We start from the raw sequence: 19,889 nt of genomic DNA, 5'->3' as shown, positions 1-19,889 counted from the left end.
ATACTCACCAGTCCTTACATATTAAAAGATCATCTTTGGTTTTTTTAGCCTTCCAAGCCAAGACTTACCTGCTTGCTTTCCCGGAAGGCTTTAGGGAACTGCCAGAACCCTTGGTCCCCTTATTATCATCACTGATAAATAAGAAGTTGACTTACTGGTGTTATCTGCCAGTGATGGCCTGTGGTAACCCTGGGGAGTTCACTGCTCTTTGATACATTGGGGGAGGGGGAAGCTCACTCTCTGGGTTCTCCCTGCTGCACACTGGTGAAAACATTACACAATATTATGCATTAGAGGCCAGTCTGTGCAGGGAAGTATAAAGTAAAAAACTACAGTGGACCCTCCTTTTATATGATTTTATTACCTAGGCTTGTATTCATGACCTTGAGCCCCCCAATTACTGTACTGATCTCTAGTCCAGCTTGGAGCCCCCCTTGCTCAGCACCCTAAGCCCCTCTACCTTACCCACTTGAGTGGGCCTACTAAATTCTCTGCTTGCCAGTCTTTCTCTAATGAAGAGTCACTTCCACATTTCACCTCCTGACTTTTCTGAGTGGACCCAGGCTGGTTGTTCTAATGTGCTTTTGAGGTTCCTGTCATTTTCTCATATGCCTGCAGCAAGCTGAACCCTCCCCAAACCAACCACCCTCAATCACTGCTGATGGAAAATCCCCAGGCTCCTGGAGGGACTGCTGTCACTCTTCTAACTACCTGTGTTACATTTCCCACCCTCCCTCTCATCTTATGACATCATGGCCTATGGTGAAAATAGAACTGATCAAAAGAAGCATTCCCTTCTCATCACCAAACCCACCCGAGTCCCTGGACCTGAGTCCTAAGAACTGTCTCCTCCACTGTTGCCATGGAGAGGTGATCTGGCCCCCAGCAGGCATCTCTCATCCCTTCCAGCCATCTGCAGAGGTTCCCTCTTCTCGATAGAGTTGGGTTTTGTTTTTATTTTTTATTGGATATTATATTTACATTTCAGATTTTATCCTCTTACCCCATTCCCCCCACCCAGGAACCCCCTAACCCATCCCCCCTCCTCATGCTTCTATGAGGATGTGCCTCCACCTACCCCCCACCCCCCAACTCCCATCTCCCCAGCCTCGAATTCCCCCACACTCAGTGTCCAGCCTTCATGGGACTAAGGACCTCCTCTCTGACCTATGCCCAACAAGGCCATCCTCCCCTACATATACAGCTGGAGTCATAGGTCCCTCCCTATGTGCTCCCAGGCTGGTGGTTTAGACACTGGGGAGCTCTGGTTGGTTGGTATTATTGCTCTCCTCATGGGGCCACAAACCCTTTCAGCTCCTTCAGTCTTCTAGCTCCTCCATTGGGAACCCCATGATCAGATCAATGGTTAGCTGTGAGCACCCACCTCTGAATATGTCAGACTCTGGCAGACCTCTAAGGAGACAGCTATATCAGGCTCTTGTCAGCAGGCACTTCCTGACATCCACATCAGTGTCTATCTTTGGTGACTGAACATGGGATGGATACCCAGGTGCAATGGTCTCCTAATAGCCAGAAGCTGGAAAGAACCCAGATGTTCTTCAACAGAGGAATGTATACAAAAAATATGGTACATTAACACAATGGAGTATTACTCAGCTATTAAAAATAATGAATTTGAGAAATTCTTAGGTAAATGGATGGAACTACAAAATATCATCCTGAGTGAGGTAACCCAATCACAAAAGAAAACACATGGTATTTACTCACTGATAAGTGGATATTAGCCCAAAAGCTTGAAATAACCAAGATTCAACTCACAGACTACATGAAGCTCAATGAAGGAGGAAGACCAAGTGTGGATGGCTTGGTCCTACTTTGAAGGAGTAACAAAATACTCAAGGGAGCAAATATGGAGACAAAGTATGGGACAGAAACTGAAGAAGGGACCATCTGGAGATAGAGTTGGGTTTTAAACAGCAACTGATTTTCTGTCCTTGAAAAACAATCTTTTCTCAGAGCCCAAGGGCTTTGTTGACAGAAAAGATATACTTTACATTCTAGTATCTAACATTTGAGGGCCAGTGAACTGATAAAAAGATTATTTGAGAAAAAAGAAAGTTTAAAAAAAAAAAAAAAAAACAGAAAAATGTGACTCTCAGAGGCAGGATTGAAGGTACACACACTGCCGTTGTGGGAAGGGAGGGCTGGGGTCCAAGTTTGACTTTCTGCTGCTATGATAAAACATTGACCAAAAAGCATTGGAAGAGAAAATGTTTACTGATCTTGCAGAATTCTGAAGAACATTTGTAGAATCCTTCACTGGGTACTAAATGTTATTTTAATAACTTGATGGACCATAGGCACTTGATTTCCTACGGTTGGTGACTGGTAATCCACCAGGGCTGTGGAACAGGCCTGGACTTGGTTCCGAATGGTATCTGAGCAGTAACACTTAGAGTTGTGCTCCAGAGTCCCAGGACCTCCTGCTCTTGACTCTCCACTGGAAGAAGATGCCATTCCGTCTCTTATCCCCTTCACAGATGAGGTTCTGGGGCAAAATCACATCCTTCAGCACAGGCTGGCTTGATCTAGAACACTGTGTTCCTCTGGGTCTTATTCAAAAGTAAAAATGTTTTGAGATAATAAATATGGCAAAACCATTTTCCTAGTGGTCATCTATATATATGATATTCAAAACCCAAAGAGGCCACGCTGTCACCTGTTCTCAGTAGGACATGACAGAAAGAGCAACAACGTGCATCTTACCTTCAATGACACCTCAGAGTGTTGGGCATCTACACACTTCATAGATGTGACAGATGTTTGGATTCCAGTGAGGTTTAATCTCCTTTCTCTGGTACCTGTATGTCTCATTAGCACATCCAGATTACAAGATGTTTGCTGACCACTGGATCCCTGCAGTTTGATGTTATCAACATAGTGAGCCAGAAGAGTGTTAGGTCCCTGTGAGCGCTATTGGTGGAAGAGTTGAAAGGGTCACAGGGAATGTGGGTCTGCCATTTGTGAAAGAAAACCACTTTAAAAAATCATTTTACTCCTTAAAATGACTGGAAGGAAAGTGTGCACCAGGTCAGTGTTATACACTGAGTGCCGAAGCTGCAGTAAGATTGGTACCAGTGTGGAAGAGCTGCTAAGACTGGAGCTCCTGTCCGATTAGTTCTCTGAGAGTCTGTCTGCTAGCACCCACCGCACGCCTCTGACTTGGCAAGTGGGACTGAGGAGAGATTCCAATGAAGATGGCCCCCACGCCACAGAATCTCTTGATAGTGGTGCTGTTCTTTGCAGCACTGTGAGGTTGCCTCTGATCTACTTGGCCTTCCCGTGCTCAGGTATCCCAGTGATAACTATAGGGTGGGCTCAAAGAGCCAAAGGATCCGCTGTGCCTTGAATGCAGCCAGGATTCCATGTTCCACTTAGTGTGGGTGAATTTCTAGAAGAGACATCACAGCATGAGAGTATTAGAGCAAACACTGCGTCTAATAGGAACCCTCATAAAGCCTGGCTGTTCCCTTAGCCTTGTATACAACGCTCTGTTGAAGAGTCACACACATGTTTGGGAAAGGACTAGAGGAATATGTTAGCTGTATTTTTGTGGTGTCAGTATAGCACTCTCCTTTGGTCAGTGACTCTGGATCAAAGTTCAAAGTGACAAACTGGGCAAAAGGTCATGATTATCTACGGTGGCTTCTGTTGGCAAGTCTCTCCACCCCCACTTCCTTTCTTTACCTCTTTAATTCAAGTTATACCCAAATATGTCTTAGGAATCTTTTAGCGTCATGGTCATGGTTCTCTGTGGGTTGGCAATGATTCTCCTTTGGGCTCGTTGCCCTTTGTGGCATTTATGCTCACCTTGCCTCTGTGGTGCTGGTCATTTTGAAGTCCTTTTTGCTCCTCTAGCAGAAGGAAGCACAATTACATGGCAGCATCTCACCAGGTCAGTAGCATGTCTGCAGTTATATTTTGCTTCTACATTTATTTTTGCCTACTTGGGTGATGTAATGTATGTGTGATGTGATGTGCATGTGTGACGTGTGCATGTGTGGTATGGTACATGTATGGGGTGTGTGTGTGTGTGTGTGTGTGTGTGTGTGTAGAGGCCAGTAGTATTTTCCTTGACTGATCTCTCTCTACTTTATTTACTAAGGTAGGCTCTCTCACTGAATCTGAGCTTCCCAATTCAGCTAGTTAGTTAACTAGCCTGCCCCGGGGATCCTCTGTCTCTGCCCCATATGCACTGTGATTACAGGTGGGCCAGAGTGTCTACCCAGTTTTATGCAGGAGTTAACCTGAGTTCCTGTTCTCAGCTTGTGCAGCAAGCCACCTGCCCACGCTCACATTTCTTTTCTGGATTTTGTTCCTTGCTTTTATGTTGCCTACTTAGTGCTTTCCAGTCCAGAGCCTCCCTTCTCTACATGACTTATAAAAACACCTGATTCCTTTAGATCTCTTTTCTCTGCTAGTTAAGCCTTCACTGCTGTGTTATTAGAGGAAAAACAAAACAAAGAAAACCCCAACCACCAACAACAAAACAAACAAAAATGAGGGAAAGAAAGAAAGAAAAGAATTCCTGATCTTGACTTCTCTCTGCAGGCTTTTGAGGCCGCCTGTTTCCTGTAGTGTCCAGCAGCCAGCAGCCAGCAGCCAGAAGCTAGTGACATTCACCATTAACTCTGGGAAAGAAACCACTCTCTGAACGGTGGAAGGGAATTCATTTACAGGTTCTTGCTCTCCATTGCTCAATGGCCTGTTCATGGAGTGTCACTTTGCGCTTTCCAGGAGGGCAGATGGTCTCTAGTATAATCATATTGGGTCCTTGTGGGTGCATCTTACAACCTAGACATCAGAAAAGCCCTATGGCAGATAGATATATTGTCCAGGTGAGTTTGGTGTGTTGTAAGTTTAGACCTGAGCAAAACTGATTGTGGCGGCAATGACTGGATAAAAGATGTGATAAGAGAACTTAGCTGACACAGTGACCAAGGAGGAGAGTGTCATAAAGTAAAGTTCTAAAACTAAGCAGAGGCTAGAGTATGCACAACCTTACAAGCTGTGGTAAAAGCCGAGGCTAGAGTATGCACAACCTTACAAGCTGTGGTAAAAGCTGAGGCTAGAGTATGCACAACCTTACAAGCTGTGGTAAAAGCCGAGGCTAGAGTATGCACAACCTTACAAGCTGTGGTAAAAGCTGAGGCTAGAGTATGCACAACCTTACAAGCTGTGGTAATTTGATTTCATTTAAAAGAAAAGAGTGTGTGTGTGTGTGTGTGTGTGTGTGTGTGTGCACTGCTGTGCACATGTGGAACTGTTTTCCTTCTGTGCAACTGGTTTCCTTCCACCTTTACATAGGTTTTGGAGATTGAACTCAGGTTATCAGGGTCATGTGGCAAGCATTTTACAGGCTTCTATCTGAATTCTAAGTGCATCATTAAGGCAGGAGTGGGGTGGGGTGGGGGTGGGGCGGTCTGGAAAGATGGCTCAGCTGTTTCCCAGATCCCTTATGGTGACTTACAACTCTAGTTCCAGGGGATTTGCTGTCCTCTTCTGGCTTCCATAGGTACTGCATGTACTTGTTGACATACTATTTAAAGAGTGGGCAGAGAGAGACAGACCCACTAAAAAATTCTAAATAATGGAATTATGTGGATCTGACTTCAGGTAAGAAAAACCCAGCACTCTGAGACCAGTGTAGGAAATTGGTTTCTGGGAGAGGAATCATAGAAGACAAGTAGAAATGATCACAGGAGAGCAAGAAAAGGCCGATGGTTTGAATAGTGACTGAGGTGGACAGAGTGAAAATGAACTGGAGCAATAAGGATTTGCTAATGGCTTACATTAGCAAACAGAAGTCCTCAAGGGCAATTCTTGGATATTCACATGGGTTATATACTATACATGCCTTACAGCTCCATTTAACTGTGTATACTCACAGTAACTCAAGTGATCCCAGTCTTTTTGAAATAGGTCTTGCTGCTCAGACCCAGCTGCCTTCAATATCATCATCATCCTGCTTCAGACTCCTGGCTGCTGGAAATACAGGTACATGCTCCATGCCTGGCTTCAGGATGTAGTTTTTAGTTGATCTTAATGTATTGATGGGAGTTTCCTTGTGGAATACACACTACAGGGAACAAAATTATTAAAAATAAAATTCATGCATAACTGTTTCCAACTAGCTTCTTAAAGAAGTTTATTTCTTTCATGTAAGAAATGTTGATTAAAAACCTTGAAAAGTACTTATTTTCAACTACAAAAGTACATTTCCTGAAATCTTTCTTGCAGCACATAGCAACACACCTTAAACACTGTCCTTGAACAAGTCTGTCTTGCCCAACAATGACTCTGAGATAGAACCAAGGCTGTTCATTTGTTTAATGGCAGAGTGTTTCTTGGGCTCTCTGAACACCCCTGATATGGTCCATCTTAGAATGCCATGTAACTGACAAAATGCTTGTTTCTTGGCATGGGAGACTAACAATTTGCTTTTTGGTTTCTGCATTGCTTGGGCAACAAATAGTAAATATTTATTAAAATTTATTCTACTCAATTATGAATGCTGGAGACAATGTTGCATGGTGTGCTGCAATGCAGGTTAGAAAAATACATGGGGAGGGCACACTGTATTGATCAGGAAGACTCTGGGGGAGGGTACTCTACAGGCACACTGTATTGATCAGGAAGACCCTGGGGAAGGGTACTCTACAGGGACACTGTATTGATTAGGAAGACCCTGGGGAGGGTACTCTACAGGGACACTGTATTGATCAGGAAGACTCCGGGGGAGGCAGTCCTAGTAGATTCTTTTTTATTAGTAGCACTTTTATTATTTATTTTTATGTATGGATGCTTTGCCTGTATGTATGTCTGTGCACCATGTGCCTGTTTGGTGCCCTAGGAGGTCAGAAGGTGTCTTAGGATCCCTCCAGAGTGGAGGTAGAGACAGCTGTCTATGACCACGGGGTGCTATGACCATGGGGAACTGCACCCAGCTCCTCCAGAAAAGGGACCTGTTCTCTTAACTCCAGCCCTTTCTCCAGCAATGTCCTAGCAGATTCTTTAAGGAACAGAGGGAAAGAGGGAACTCGATTTTCCAAGCACTTAATGTGCTGCATCTTCTGCAGCACCAGAGGTTCAAGGCTTTTCTTTTTCTCTGCTTTATGTCCAGTGACCTTTACCCTTCCTTAAGGTCTCATGTCGATATTCCTTCTTAGAGTGAACCTTCCCAGCCATGACAGCTCTCTCATCATCCCTCTGCAGAACAACACAACTCTCCAGTCAGGACATATGTTATGCTTGAGGCTTGATTTTTATTTGTGTGATTATTATTTTCTTTTTAAACCACTATCTATCCCCTCACTAACCCACTGGTTTGTAGGGGCAGCCTGATCAACTAGTGTGATTGATTTTACTTAGTTTACATCCACACTGTGTGCTACAGTGCTTATAGAAACCAAGTGTTTAATAGCGAGCACACACATATTTGGTTAGGAATAGAAGCTTATCGTTATTCAGATCTAAATTTGAATCATGGTATAGTAAGCTCAAACACTATCCCCAAATGTACTAGGTTCAAATTCCCAGAACCTGTAAGTATTAACTGATATGGCTTTCATGGGTGTGATTAAAGATGTTGAGATCAGCTTCTTATCCTGGATTGCCAGGACAGAAAAGGCAGAAGGCAGTTGACTACAACAGCAGGAACTGGAGTGATGTGACCACAAGCAATGGAATGCTAGTAGTTACAAGGACCTAGAGAGTTGAGAAGGTAAGCATAGATTTTCCTGTAGAGCTTCCTGAGAGTGAAGTACTGCTGCCATCTTGAATTTGGAATGGTGAAACCAATTTCTGACTTTTAGAACTGTGAGATAATAAATTTCTGATTCAGATTACCAATTTGTTATGGTTATGAAAGAAAATGGATACCACAGCCCTTTCAAACTATTATATCTGTCATATGAACCTGGACAAGATAGCTAACATACAACTTGGTGCTGAGTCTGTCTCCTTCCTTCCGGCTCCCCCCAGGCTCCCAGGGAAAAGCACAGCAGATGCCCTAGAGAATGAGGCATGGCTGTCTGTAGAGACGATATTGTAAGTGCCTGAGAAGCATGGGTGCTAGGATAGTTGTTAGGCGTGTATGACCTGTTATGCTTAGTTCTTGCAGTTCCACTGTGCTGACCATCATAGCTCCTCATTTTACAGGCAAAGAAGTAGACACAGGGAGTTTAAACAGTTTGCTCAAATTGCGTGATCAAAATGAAAAATACCGCTGGAGTAATTTTTTGAAATATTGTAGATATGTTTTTAAAATATTCTTGTATCTTATTGCCAGATACACTCTATCCATTGAAATAATAGTTGCAGTGTTTCAGAGAAAAAGAAAGATATGAATTAGAACAAAGGCTTGACTGTTAAATGGGATTTTCAAGTTTCTAGCACAGGATTAATCTTGAAAGCCAAACTTTGTTAAGGGAAAGTTTAAAAAATTCTTTCCTTGACCATGAACTCACCAAAAAGCAGAACCTGTGGGGGTGAAGCTAAAGAGCACAGGTGGCACGAGGAAAGTGTTCACTATGGGGCAGAGAGGGAAGCCTCTGACCTCGGAGATGATGGCAGAGGGGAAGTGAGAGTAAGTGACGTACCAAGAAAGCTGTCACCATTCCCCAGAAGGCCCATGTTCAAGCCTGGTTCCCAGACTGCACTGCTACTGAGAGACCGTGGAGGCAGGCTTATGGAAGATGGTTTGGCCATTGCCCTTCAAGGGGTATTAGAACCTTGGTCCCAGTCCCTTCTTCTCTCACATCCTAGCCATAAACAGCTTGATTGGACTCTGCACACAGTGTGCTGCCTGGGCACAAGCCCAAAAGCAACAGGGCCAACAGTCATGGGAAACCATGTGCCAAACTGAACCTTCCTGTAAGTTCCTGCATCTCACGGAGATCATGGAAAGCTGACTACCTGGTACTCAGCCCCACCATGACAATTTCTGTCTGTCCATTTTCAGCTTCTTTTCTTTTTGACTGTATCTCACTATGTAGCTCTAACTGGCCTAGACCTAGCTGGCCTTGAACCCAGATCTGCCTGCCTCTGCTGGGAATAAAAGCAACACTACCACTCCCAGCTGTTCTCTATTTTGTGAAGACTAAATCTGTAGGGTCTTAATGGCTTTTACAGCATGGGGATCTGGAAAAACTTCACTAAATGTTACACTCTCATGTCAGAATAAAATACAAATACACACAAATACACACACACACACACACACACACACACACAACCACGATTTAGCCAAATAGTAATTTTGTTCCTCTGTTCTTCTGGCAGGTTGTCTAGGCTTGAGACAAATATTCCAGGACCCATTAAAGTCTCAATTTCCTTCTTATAACCTACTTGGCACAGTTTCTGACAGGGTAGTCAGATAGCTGCTCCCTTTTTAGGCAAGCTGCCCCCTTCCCAGCAGGGAGAAGCATGAACATATAAAATATTTGTGAAACAAGTCAGACCCTCTCTCTCACCAGGGATACAGCAAGTTCTCACAAGACCCACACAGCAAACTTTACACCTTAATCACTGACCACAGAGCGCCCCTTAGCAGCAGGGAGTGTAGGAAAGATTTCATTTTACTGTAGGTGTTTTCCACAGGAACCACAGCTGGGAAGCAGTTGTTGACGTCCACTTAGACTTCTCTCTCAGCCTCTGCAGAGTAACCCCCGCTTACAATGTGTCACTGTGTCCACCTTCCTCTCGTTAGCAGGCAAGCTCTTTCCTACTCCAGAGTGTGTTAGGAGCCTCGTGAGCGTGATAGCATTCGCCATTACAAGATGGCTCGGGCATCCTGTGCTCCCACTAGTAAACAACTAACTGCGCAGGTGCAAAAGGCAAAAGCGCGCCAAAGTCACTGCCCATCCCGGGGCGTATTATGGGTAATGAGTGAACAGCCAATCAGAAGTGAACACGCCACTCTAGGGTACATATAGCAGTGCCTTTTCCGGGCTTTGGGTCTTTCCGCTTCTGCTGATACAAGAATAAAGCCTGGCTGTGGTAACCACCCGAATACTACCTCACATGTCTCTTTCGCGGGCGAAGGGGACACAGAGGGGCTCGGAACAAGAGTGGATGACTTACATCCACAGTCCCTCTTACATGGACTGTTCTTCTCCCAGCTTGTCCAGTGACTAGCAGCTTCATGTCCTTCATCTCTGCCAACCATTACAGTCTTGGGAAAGCTTAACACTTCTTTTACAGTGGAAAGTGACTTCTTTCTCAGTAACTTTCCCCAACAGGAGATTATCTATCCCTTCATAGGGCCTCCCTCACCCCTCACCCGCCCTTTCCCTCCAGCCCCTCCTTCCTCTTCCCTTCTCCTTTCTTGAGGCAGCTTAGCCTCTGGATCGTGCTATGTGGTCAGGGATGATCTTGAGTTTGATCCTGTCTCCTGAGTGAGGATTGTAAGATGACCGCCAGGCATCTCCAGGGCTGTGTGCACGATGAGGAAGCATGCTCGTAACTTAACTACATGCCCAGCCACTGAGCACAGCTCCTAGTCTCATGTTACTACTTGCTTATTATTCATTCCCCTCTAGTAGGGAGCAGCGCTTTATGATACAGGGTCTCTCTATGTAGCTCTCCATGTTCTGGAACTTTCTATGTAGACCAGGCTGGCTTCAAACTTGCAGAGATAATCTGTCTCTACCCCTGGAGTGCTAGAATTAAGGGTGTGCACCACCATGCCATTTGGTATTTAATTTTTTAAATACATTTTTTTTTTTTTAAAGACACGGTTTTGTATGTAGCCAGGCTGTCTTTGAACTTCTGATCCTTCTGCCCCAGCTTCCTGAGAATTGGAATTACATTCATAAGCTACTAGGATCTGCTTTCAAATGCACATTGAACTGATGTTCCTACAAAAAAGCCACAACTACATTAATTTTTTATAGGGCTGGTTAACTGATTAGGAATCAATGACTGTGGAAAGTTGAAATGTTGCAGGTCTAGAGTCCAGTTATCTTGGGTTATCTATCTAAATAGCTATTTATTGCCTTCCTTGTGACTGATATATAAATCCCATTTTAATGCATAAACAGACTCTATCCCAAAGACCAGATAACATCTGAGGCCTTTATCAGAGATCTCACTAATTTGCTGTAACCCAGGCTTACCTGGTGTTTCCATTCATGTATTTAAAGTGTCTTAATTTAGGATTTTGTTCTATTGTTATTGAAACTTAATAAAATTGTTACCACCTAGGAACATGGTATTTGGGGTAATCTAAATCTGTGTTCCTGGGGACAGAGGAATTCATATTTTGCTTCAGAAGAAACTAAGACCCTTTGCAGTGAGAACTATGCTTTTTTATGTCAACAATACTGTAAGAAAAATGCTATTTGAAAATGCTGCCAAAGGTAAATAATGCCTGGGCTACAGAGATGGCTCAGCAGTTAAGAGCACTAGCTTGCTTCTCTTCCAGAGGACCGGGGTTCAATTTCTAGCACCTATATGGTGGTACACAGTCACCTGTAATCCCAGTCCTGAGGAATCCAAGTCCTCTTCTGGACTATGTAGGCACTAAAGACCTGGGGTACACAGATATTCAGGCAAAACCCCTATACACATAAAAGGAAATAAATCTTAAAAAAGATAAGCCTGTGTAAGGGATCTAGTTAAAGTCACAAGGTAAGATTTTATTGGATACTGCCGATGTGCTTATAAGAAGATAAAGATGTAAAGAATATGTTCTATGGGTGCATGGTGAGGTATGGGGGAAGGGGATGTCTCAGTAGGCCCTGCCGAGGCATCCCTTCCCTGAGGGACCAGCCACATAACCGTATAGTATAGAATAGAGTTTATTCAGGGCATGGGAGGAAAGTTAAGAGGGTAGTAGAGGCAGAGAAAGGGGGAGGGAGGGAGGGAGGGAGGGAGAGAGGAGAACGGTCATGAGCATGTGGAGACACTAGGAAGGGAAGGGGGTGGGGGTGAGGGGACAGAGAGGGGAACCAAGAAGGCAAGAGATCAGATCAGAGAGGGCAAGCAGCCCCTTTTATAGTGGGCCAGGCCTACTTGGCAATAGCCAGGTAACTGTGGGGAGGAGCATATCTGACTGTTGCCAGGTAACACTGGGGTGTTTAGACAGAATGCTAACAACTGCTGCCTTAAGAAAACCTACATTATAAACTGGACTCTATTTTCATTAAAAAGAGAGACAGAGAGAGAGAGAGGGAGAGAGGGGGGAGAGGGGGAGGGGGGAAAGGGGGAGAGGGGCTAGGGGGAGAGGGGGAAAGGGGGGAGAGGGGGAAGGAGAGGGGGAGAGGGGGGAGGGAGAGGGAGAGAGGGGGAGGGAGAGGGAGAGGAAAGGGGGGGAGGGAGAGGGAGAGAGGGGGAGGGAGAGGGAGAGAGGGGAGGGAGAGGGAGAGAGGGGGGGGAGAGGGAGAGAGGGGGAGGGAGAGAGAGGGAGGGAGGGAGGGGGAGAGGGGGAAGGAGGGAGGGGGAGAGGGGGAGGGAGGAGAGGGGGAGGAGAGGGAGAGAGGGGGGAGGGGGAAGAGGAGGGGAGGGGGGAGGAGAGGAGGGGAGGAGAGGGGGAGAGGAGGGGAGGGGGGGAGGAGAGGGGGAGAGGAGGGGAGGGGGGAGGAGAGGGGGAGAGGAGGGGGAGAGACAGAGAGAGAGAGGGAGAGAGGGAGAGAGAGAGGGAGAGAGGGGGAGGGGGAGGGAGACAGGGAGGGGGAGGGGGAGAGGGAGAGGCGGAGGGGAGAGGGGGAGGGGGAGGGAGAGGGAGAGGGGGAGGGGGAGGGAGGGGGAGAGAGGGGGAGAGAGGGGGAGGAGAGGGGGGAGGAGAGAGGGGGGAGGAGAGAGGGGGAGGAGAGAGGGGGGAGGAGAGAGGGGGAGAGGAGAGGGGGGGAGGAGAGGGGGGGAGAGGGGGGAGGAGAGGGGGGAGGAGAGAGGGGGAGGAGAGAGGGGGAGGAGAGAGGAGGGGAAGAGAGGAGGGGGAGAGAGGGGGAGGAGAGAGGGGGAGGAGAGAGGGGGGGAGAGAGGGGGGGAGAGAGGGGGAGGAGAGAGGGGGAGGAGAGAGGGGGAGGAGAGAGGGGGAGGAGGAGAGAGGGGGAGGAGAGAGGGGGAGGAGGAGAGGGGGGAGGAGAGGGGGGAGGAGAGGGGGGAGGAGAGGGGGGAGAGGGAGAGGAAGGGGGGGAGAGGGAGAGGGAGAGAGGAGAGAGGGAGAGAGGGAGAGAGGGAGAGAGGGAGAGAGGGAGAGGGAGAGGGAGAGGGAGGAGAGATAGAGATAGAGATATTGAGAGACATTGAGATTGATTTTGAGGGCCGGGGAACAGTGCTGCAGGATGTTAGGTGTTTGTGTGTGTACTGACTGTGACTGGGATATTTGGGTTCTTAATTGTTACTTGTTCAGAGGAGAAAAAACATGTCTCTTATGACAGGAGCAGTGGATCAAGCTGAAGACAGCCATCTCTGGAAGGGACTGGAGCCCAAGGTGATTTATCTTTCTGAGTACTCACACCTGAAAGATATGTCTACCACATCTCCAGGAAACTGTGTGTGGTGGTAGAAATACGCCCCAAAGTGCAGAGAAAGAAAATACACTTAATCTGTACTTTGCTCCAGGGGCCTAACTATCTGTAACCAGGTTTGTGCTGGGGGTGGGGAGGAAATTTATCATACTTTTAGATTTTCTAAGTGGGCACTTAAATGGGTGTAGTATAGACACGAAGCCAACACCCTAAAGTGTTACTGCAGAGTCGTTTCTTCTTGCTGTCCCATCCCAAGAGTGCAGATTTCAGGATACAGTTAGTATTTGATCGATCTGGCTTTAATGGGCCAACGCCTTACGGTGTGTTTCGAAAGGCCAAAGTTGATGATAGACTTAAAACATAGAATTTGTCTCATCAACAAGTGATCGAATGAAAGCTGGAGTGCACGCCGCTATGCACGCCTGGCTTTACCACTTTCAACCTAGGCTAACTTTAGTCCTTCGTTCGTTATTTGTTATCCAGACCGCGAGCCAATTTCACAGCTTGTCTCGAAGTTTTGGCTTGGGGCTTCAAGAGTGGGACACTGAGGCCGGCTGTCTTTTGGACAACAGACTTATCAGAGATACTACCACCGCGGACAGCACCGTGAAGGGGGCTCTGGGGAACCCAGGCTGCGTTCCAGGGTTGGGGGTCCTTCCTTATGGGTTCCAGGGGCGAGCGGTCACATGATTGGCACGATCACGTGACCAGCGGGAAGCCCCAGTACGCGGGCGAGTTTCGAAAAACAAGTTAATATACTTCTGGAAACCAAACCACCGTGTCTCATTCTACGTCTTCTCAAACCTCGCAGTGGTCACGTGACTCCGCACGGCCTTCCTCTCCTGGAAACACGTGGTCTCAGCGTCGGTCACATTACATCCCTGACCCTCCTTCCGCTCCGCTTCAACGTTCTCGGTCTCCGCGTTCCGCGGCGCGGCTCAACACTTCGGTGCGCCTGCGCAGACGGAGAGGCCGGGCAGACAGGTTGGTTTGCGGCGTCGCCGTAAAGCGCTGTCGCGCGTCGGGTACGTCGTGGGGCTGCGGGCGCTGCGGGCCACTGGCGTCCCGCGCTGGGGAAGCGCGGCCGGGTCCTAGTGCCTGTTGTCTGCAGGTTCGGGGCTCTCGGCGGGTCTCCGGGCGAGGCCGGCCAGCTCTGACCCCTCTCCCGCCGCGCGCCAGGCGCCGATGGCCGGCCGCTCCCTGGGGCAGGCGGTAGCCACCGTGTCGCTCTCGGTAGCCCTCGCGTCTGTTACTGTCCGGTCCTCGGGCTGCCGCGCCGTCCCCGCATCCAGGTACCCCGTTTCTAGGACGGGCTGCGGCTCCCAGACCTCGGGTGGACCTGCGATCTTTCCTTCCTTTCCCAAAGGTTATGTAGGCTGTGCCGGCGTACTGGATTTTAGAAAACCAATAGCAAGGACCCTTCTCGATGTCTGACTTTTAAATTTGCCCTTCTAGATAAGGTGCCAACGTTAATTCATGGATCACCAGAGTTTACTGAGCATTTATGATGTGTCGCCCCGTGCTAGAGGTGATACTGAATCCATATGATGGAAACATATATACTGTTACTCTGAGTAGCAGTGCTTTCTGTGCGCTGGAAGGCGCTGACTATTGGTTTTAGGATAGACTGGAAATTAAGTGTGTGAGCAAGTGCCTCGGAACTGGGAACCTCACTCTTTTCCTTCTCGCCTGTGTTAGGTGGCCACAACTTTATTTCCTAGTGACTCGGAAAGTTTGTAAGCCTGGTTCTATTAAGTTCTCCGACACCAGTGTCTGTAGCAGTGTCTTCCTTAAAACACATGTCTTCCTTACACCCATGCCTCAAACTTGCCTTTATCCAAGAGGCAAACTCAGCAAGCTTCAGTTCCCTGATTCTTTGGTCGGCGTGTGAGACAGAATTTGGAATTTCTGTGGGCTCCCCTAACAGGAGTGACATCATCTTCACCTTTTTGAAAACAGAATTACGTCTGCTGTGGTGTGTAGGCCCCATGGTTCCTTCCATCCGTTTTCTGCCTTCCTGACAATGTTTAAAACCCCTCAACCAGAGTGTCCTCTCTCTGCTGGTGTGAATGAACTTCCTTTTATACACCACCTTTAGTGGGGTTTGTGGAGGGAAGAACTTCCAGTTCTCTGGAAGTCACTAATGGTATTTTTGTTGATTGTTACCAGAACAGTGTAAAGCTGCTTGGTCCCAACCCTAACCCAGATTTTTTGGTGCGATAGGGAAAGGAACTCTTAAAGTGGTAGGTATATCCAGAACCGAAACTGCAGATTCCAAAGAAAAGCCCAAAGCTAAGTTAACAAGTATGTATTGAGTGCCTGCTGAGCTAATATTTATTGTAAAACATCTGTCGAGAAACAAAAGACGTGTAACAAAAGAGTTTTCTTTAGGGGTGTGGCCCCTCATCGATTGGCCACATTCTACACCCTTGTAGATAGCACTAATTAGACTATCTAAAAAGGTTATCTAAAAAGAAACAGAAGGAGGAGTAAGAGGGGGCTGGAGAGATAGCTCAGCAGTTGAGAGTTCTAGTGGACTCCCTGTTCATTCTCAGCTCCCATGTTAGGTGTAAACACCTGCTTCATTGCCATCACTGTCCCCTTGTGCAGGACCCATGCACGAACACACACATGCAATCAAAAATAAAATATAAAAATGTAGGAGAACATGACTGATGGGGTGGGAAGCTGGGAGGAGTTGGGGGGGGCTGATATGATCAAAATACATTTGTGTGTGTGTATACACATGTGTTTCCAGTGTGAGAGATCTATATGTATAGAATTCTCTAAGAGTAAGTGAATAAAAAATATTAAAAACAATTTTGTGACAACAATGGAGGGAAATCCAGAGCACAATAGTTTTGTAGTTCGAATTTGTGATTTACCTAATTTCAAAGCTCTTTATTAGTAAAAACTGGAAAAGTCAGGTTCCCGTTTCTCAACAGGTTTCATCAGTGATGTACATTTGTTAATGTGCTCACATGTAACACGTGTGACCTAAAAATGAAGCAGAGGTGCAATAGGAAATATCAGACTGATTTCCGTAGCAAGGATTTGTGTGGGTCAGATGAGTGGACGGTATTTCCAGTGTTTAGAAGAGTCCTTGCAGCTGTACACTTATTTCTTATAAATTATAGTATTGAAGATTTTCTTCAGTTTATAGCAGCATGCAGCAATTGGATTTCTTTTCTTTCTTTCTCTCTTCTTTCTTTCTTTCTCTCTTCTTTCTTTCTTTCTCCCTTCCTTTCTTTCTTTCTCCCTTTCTCCCTTTCTTTCTCCCTTTCTTTCTTTCTTTCTTTCTTTCTTTCTTTCTTTCTGTCTTAGGAACTGGTCTTTGCTTTGTAAGATGCATATTAATTTTCTAATTTCCATCTCTTAATTACACAGTCTTGTAATGCAATAAAAAAGACTTAGGCTCTGTATATGTGCATATTCTTGTTCAAATAGCCAGCACTGTCTCATATTGGAGAGCAGATGTAAATAGATTAGCACTCCTCTGTGGAGAAGATGCATAGTCTGGTTATACTTTGACATTTATTTATTTTTTTTTAAATATTTTTGGGTGTTTTGTGTATGCGTATTCGTGTGTGTGTGTGTGCGCGTGTGCACGGTTGTATGTGTCTGCACCTACTGTCTGCCTACTTCTTTGAGAGAGATTCTCTCCCTGAACCTGAACTCTGGCTAGGCTGGATCTTTTTATCTCTGTGCCCCAACGCTCCACCTGGAGTTAGAGATATGTGTGGGATGCCTGACTTCTTATATCATCAGTACTGGTCTCTGGACTCTAGTCCATGGTGATTGGGTAAGTAGCTGTCCTAGCAGAAGTGTCATCTCTCCAGCTAATTCAGACAAACACGAGTGTTTCACACACTTATTTTTGAGTGCTTGAGTGGGGAAGAGTTTCATTTTTCAGAGAATTTGTAACTTCAATTTCCAGATCTGTAGCAGCTGAAGCAAGCATGCCATCAGATAGGGAAGTAAGGAAAACGTAGTACCACTTTCATTTGTTTGTGAGGCAGTTTTGCTGAGCAGGCCAGGCTGGCTCTGATCTGGTGGGCTCCCTGGCTGTCCCCACTGCTCAGGGACTGCACCTTTCACTTTACTTAACAAGTGTAAGCCTACCTCACACATGCTCCCAGCCTCTTAGGGCTGTGGATCTGCCTTGTGGATGCAGGGTACATGCAAATGAAGCAGCAGGGGACTCTCTTATGCTGTGACAGCAAACAGCTTGCCTTACACTTAAATCTGTAGACAGACAATGGGATGGAGCCTCCTGAAGGCAGGCAGAGCAAACAGTTTGAAGTTTCTTACAAAAAACAATCTTGCTGTGTTGAAGGGACTCAGCAGTCACACCAGTGAGTGTCACTCAAATGAGCTGAAAACTCATGTCTGCACAGACTTGCATATAAGCTTTTTAGTAAATTTATTTATAAACTCCTGCTTGTATTTGTGTTCATGTCTGAGTTCTCAGAACATATGCCCCTTTCCTAAAAGAACAGAAAACAAAAGTTCTGCCATTTTCTCTGCTAAAATAACTGTAGCCAGTAGACAACAGTTAATAAGATTAACTAGTTTGTATGTATATATACGTGCTAGTGTGTGTGTGTGTGTGTGTGTGTGTGTGTAGCAGCCAGAGGTTGATATTGGATGTCTTCCTTAGTCCCTTGCCACGATGGGTCTCTTACTAAACCCGGAGCTTACCTGAAGGCTAGGCTGGTTGGTTATTGATCTTTCTCTGCCTGCTCTGTCTTCAGGGTGTGGTGACAGATAAGTGCTTGCATGCCCAGTGTCTGTGCTGGCACTGGGGCTCTAAACTCAGTTTCCCATGCTTGTGTGGCAAGCATTTTTCTGAGTTTTCTCTCCAGTCCAGATTTAGCTATTTAAAAAATATTCATGTTTGAAAAATCTTTCGTGGATGTTTTTAAACTTGAACTTTTTGATTTGGAAAAAAGTTTATTTTTGTATTTTAATGCGTGTGTGTTTTGTGGATAGAAGTGCAGGTGCCCTCAGAGGTCAGAGGCCTTGGATACTCCAGAACTGGAGTTATAGGTGGTTGTGAGCTGTGTGACTTAGGTGTTAGGAGTCGCACTTGGGTCCTCCGGAAGAGCAATACACACAGGCAATCGCCGTTGTGTTATTTTCTGATTTTTACACGTTTTTGAAATTCAAAAATGTTTCAGGAATCTTTGGTGTACGTCCTTTAATTCATGTGCTTTTGGAATGTCTATAAAATGTTTTTCTTGTTTTTCTCTCCCTAGAAACCCATTTCCATCCTGTGGGTTTCACCTTAAAGCCAACATCATGTCTGGTTCTAATGGTGCCAAAGAGAATTCCCACAACAAGGCCCGGACATCTCCTTACCCAGGTTCAAAAGTTGAGCGAAGTCAGGTTCCGAATGAGAAGGTGGGCTGGCTTGTTGAGTGGCAAGACTACAACCCAGTGGAGTACACCGCGGTCTCTGTCTTGGCTGGACCCCAGTGGGCGGACCCGCAGATCAGGTGAGCAGATAAGTAGGTAACTGGGTCTAAGACTTATGGAAAGTCGGGGTTTTAAGTTATCATTTGATATTTGAAAAAAAAAATCACTTTAATCCATGCTGGGTGTTGTTAGAATTCAGTTTCTGCATTTGCTTGAATTTGCCCAAACTGACCAGTCCCTGCTTGTTTATTCTTCACCGAGTTTTGTGAAGACTTCCCCTAATAGGCGAGGTGAATCTATTTTGGTTTGAAATTGCTGCAGTTTTGGAGTAATAACAGCCTGTGATATTGTTTGCATGTGCTCGTTGGGTTAACACTTGTGTACCTCTGTTGTTCCTGACAGAGCTAGGCTGGATTTTGAGGTGATGAGAACATCTGTCAGACTCTTTTTCCGATTACCAAAACCCGATGTTGAGCCTGTATGTTGTGAAAGCAATTGGACTCCAGCACCAATGGAAGAAGCCAGGAGGGACAGCATGGGCAGGGGGACGGCAAGGGTGGATGGACAGATGGATGGCATGGGTGGAGGGACGGCATGGGCTTGTAACCCCAGTGCTGGAAAGGCAAGGTTGGGATCCCGGAGCTCGGTTAGCAGCCCAGCATGTTTGGCCAGTTCCAAGCCAGTAAGAGGCTCTTCAAAGAGTAGATGAGAATCCTGGGGCTGACCTCCAACAAGGTTGACCCACCAACCCCAGCACTTCTAACAACAAAAGTCAAACAAACCAGATGATTGAGGTAGATGTTAGGAGAGTGCTAACTACTGTCTAGGAAGTGGAAGTGGACTACTGGATAACCAGCAGCTCCTCACATAGAGTCCGGAGGAGGAGTAAGTTCTGCTGTCTTATGGGATAGTGGGTGTTACTGTTCACAATACTTCGTTATAGATTCTAAAAAGAGCTAGAGAAGAGAATTTCGGAAG

The 19,889-nt window shown here is 46.2% G+C and overlaps 1 protein-coding gene and 1 long non-coding RNA gene across 6 annotated transcripts in view; one reads left to right on the top strand and one right to left on the bottom strand.

Moving 5' to 3' along the window:
• Nudt9 (nudix hydrolase 9) overlaps positions 1–19,889 on the top strand; it is a 34,402-nt gene that overhangs the window by 2,126 nt on the left and 12,387 nt on the right. The window contains exons 2-6 of one of the 5 annotated variants that reach the window (XR_013107809.1): positions 5,944–6,018; positions 13,404–13,456; positions 13,977–14,137; positions 14,305–14,477; positions 18,752–18,991. Coding sequence is in view for 3 of the 5 variants with exons in the window: in XM_076926323.1 (XP_076782438.1) it covers positions 14,679–14,785; positions 18,752–18,991 (347 nt within the window). In the remaining 2 variants the exon portion in view is untranslated. Of the gene's footprint in view, positions 1–5,943; positions 6,019–13,403; positions 13,457–13,976; positions 14,786–18,751; positions 18,992–19,889 lie in introns of those variants that run through there. The other 4 variants (XR_013107811.1, XM_076926324.1, XM_076926325.1 and 1 more) reach the window with 4 other exon arrangements.
• Positions 2,222–10,004, bottom strand: LOC143439776 (uncharacterized). The gene is made up of 3 exons (XR_013107812.1): positions 9,555–10,004; positions 5,910–6,100; positions 2,222–3,412 (listed from the first exon to the last, which is right to left on the bottom strand). It is a non-coding gene; the product is annotated as an uncharacterized LOC143439776 (long non-coding RNA).

Source organism: Arvicanthis niloticus, chromosome 27 (genome assembly GCF_011762505.2).
Source record: "Arvicanthis niloticus isolate mArvNil1 chromosome 27, mArvNil1.pat.X, whole genome shotgun sequence".
Lineage (NCBI taxonomy): Eukaryota > Metazoa > Chordata > Mammalia > Rodentia > Muridae > Arvicanthis > Arvicanthis niloticus.
This window is presented reverse-complemented; position numbering and strand designations above follow the sequence as displayed.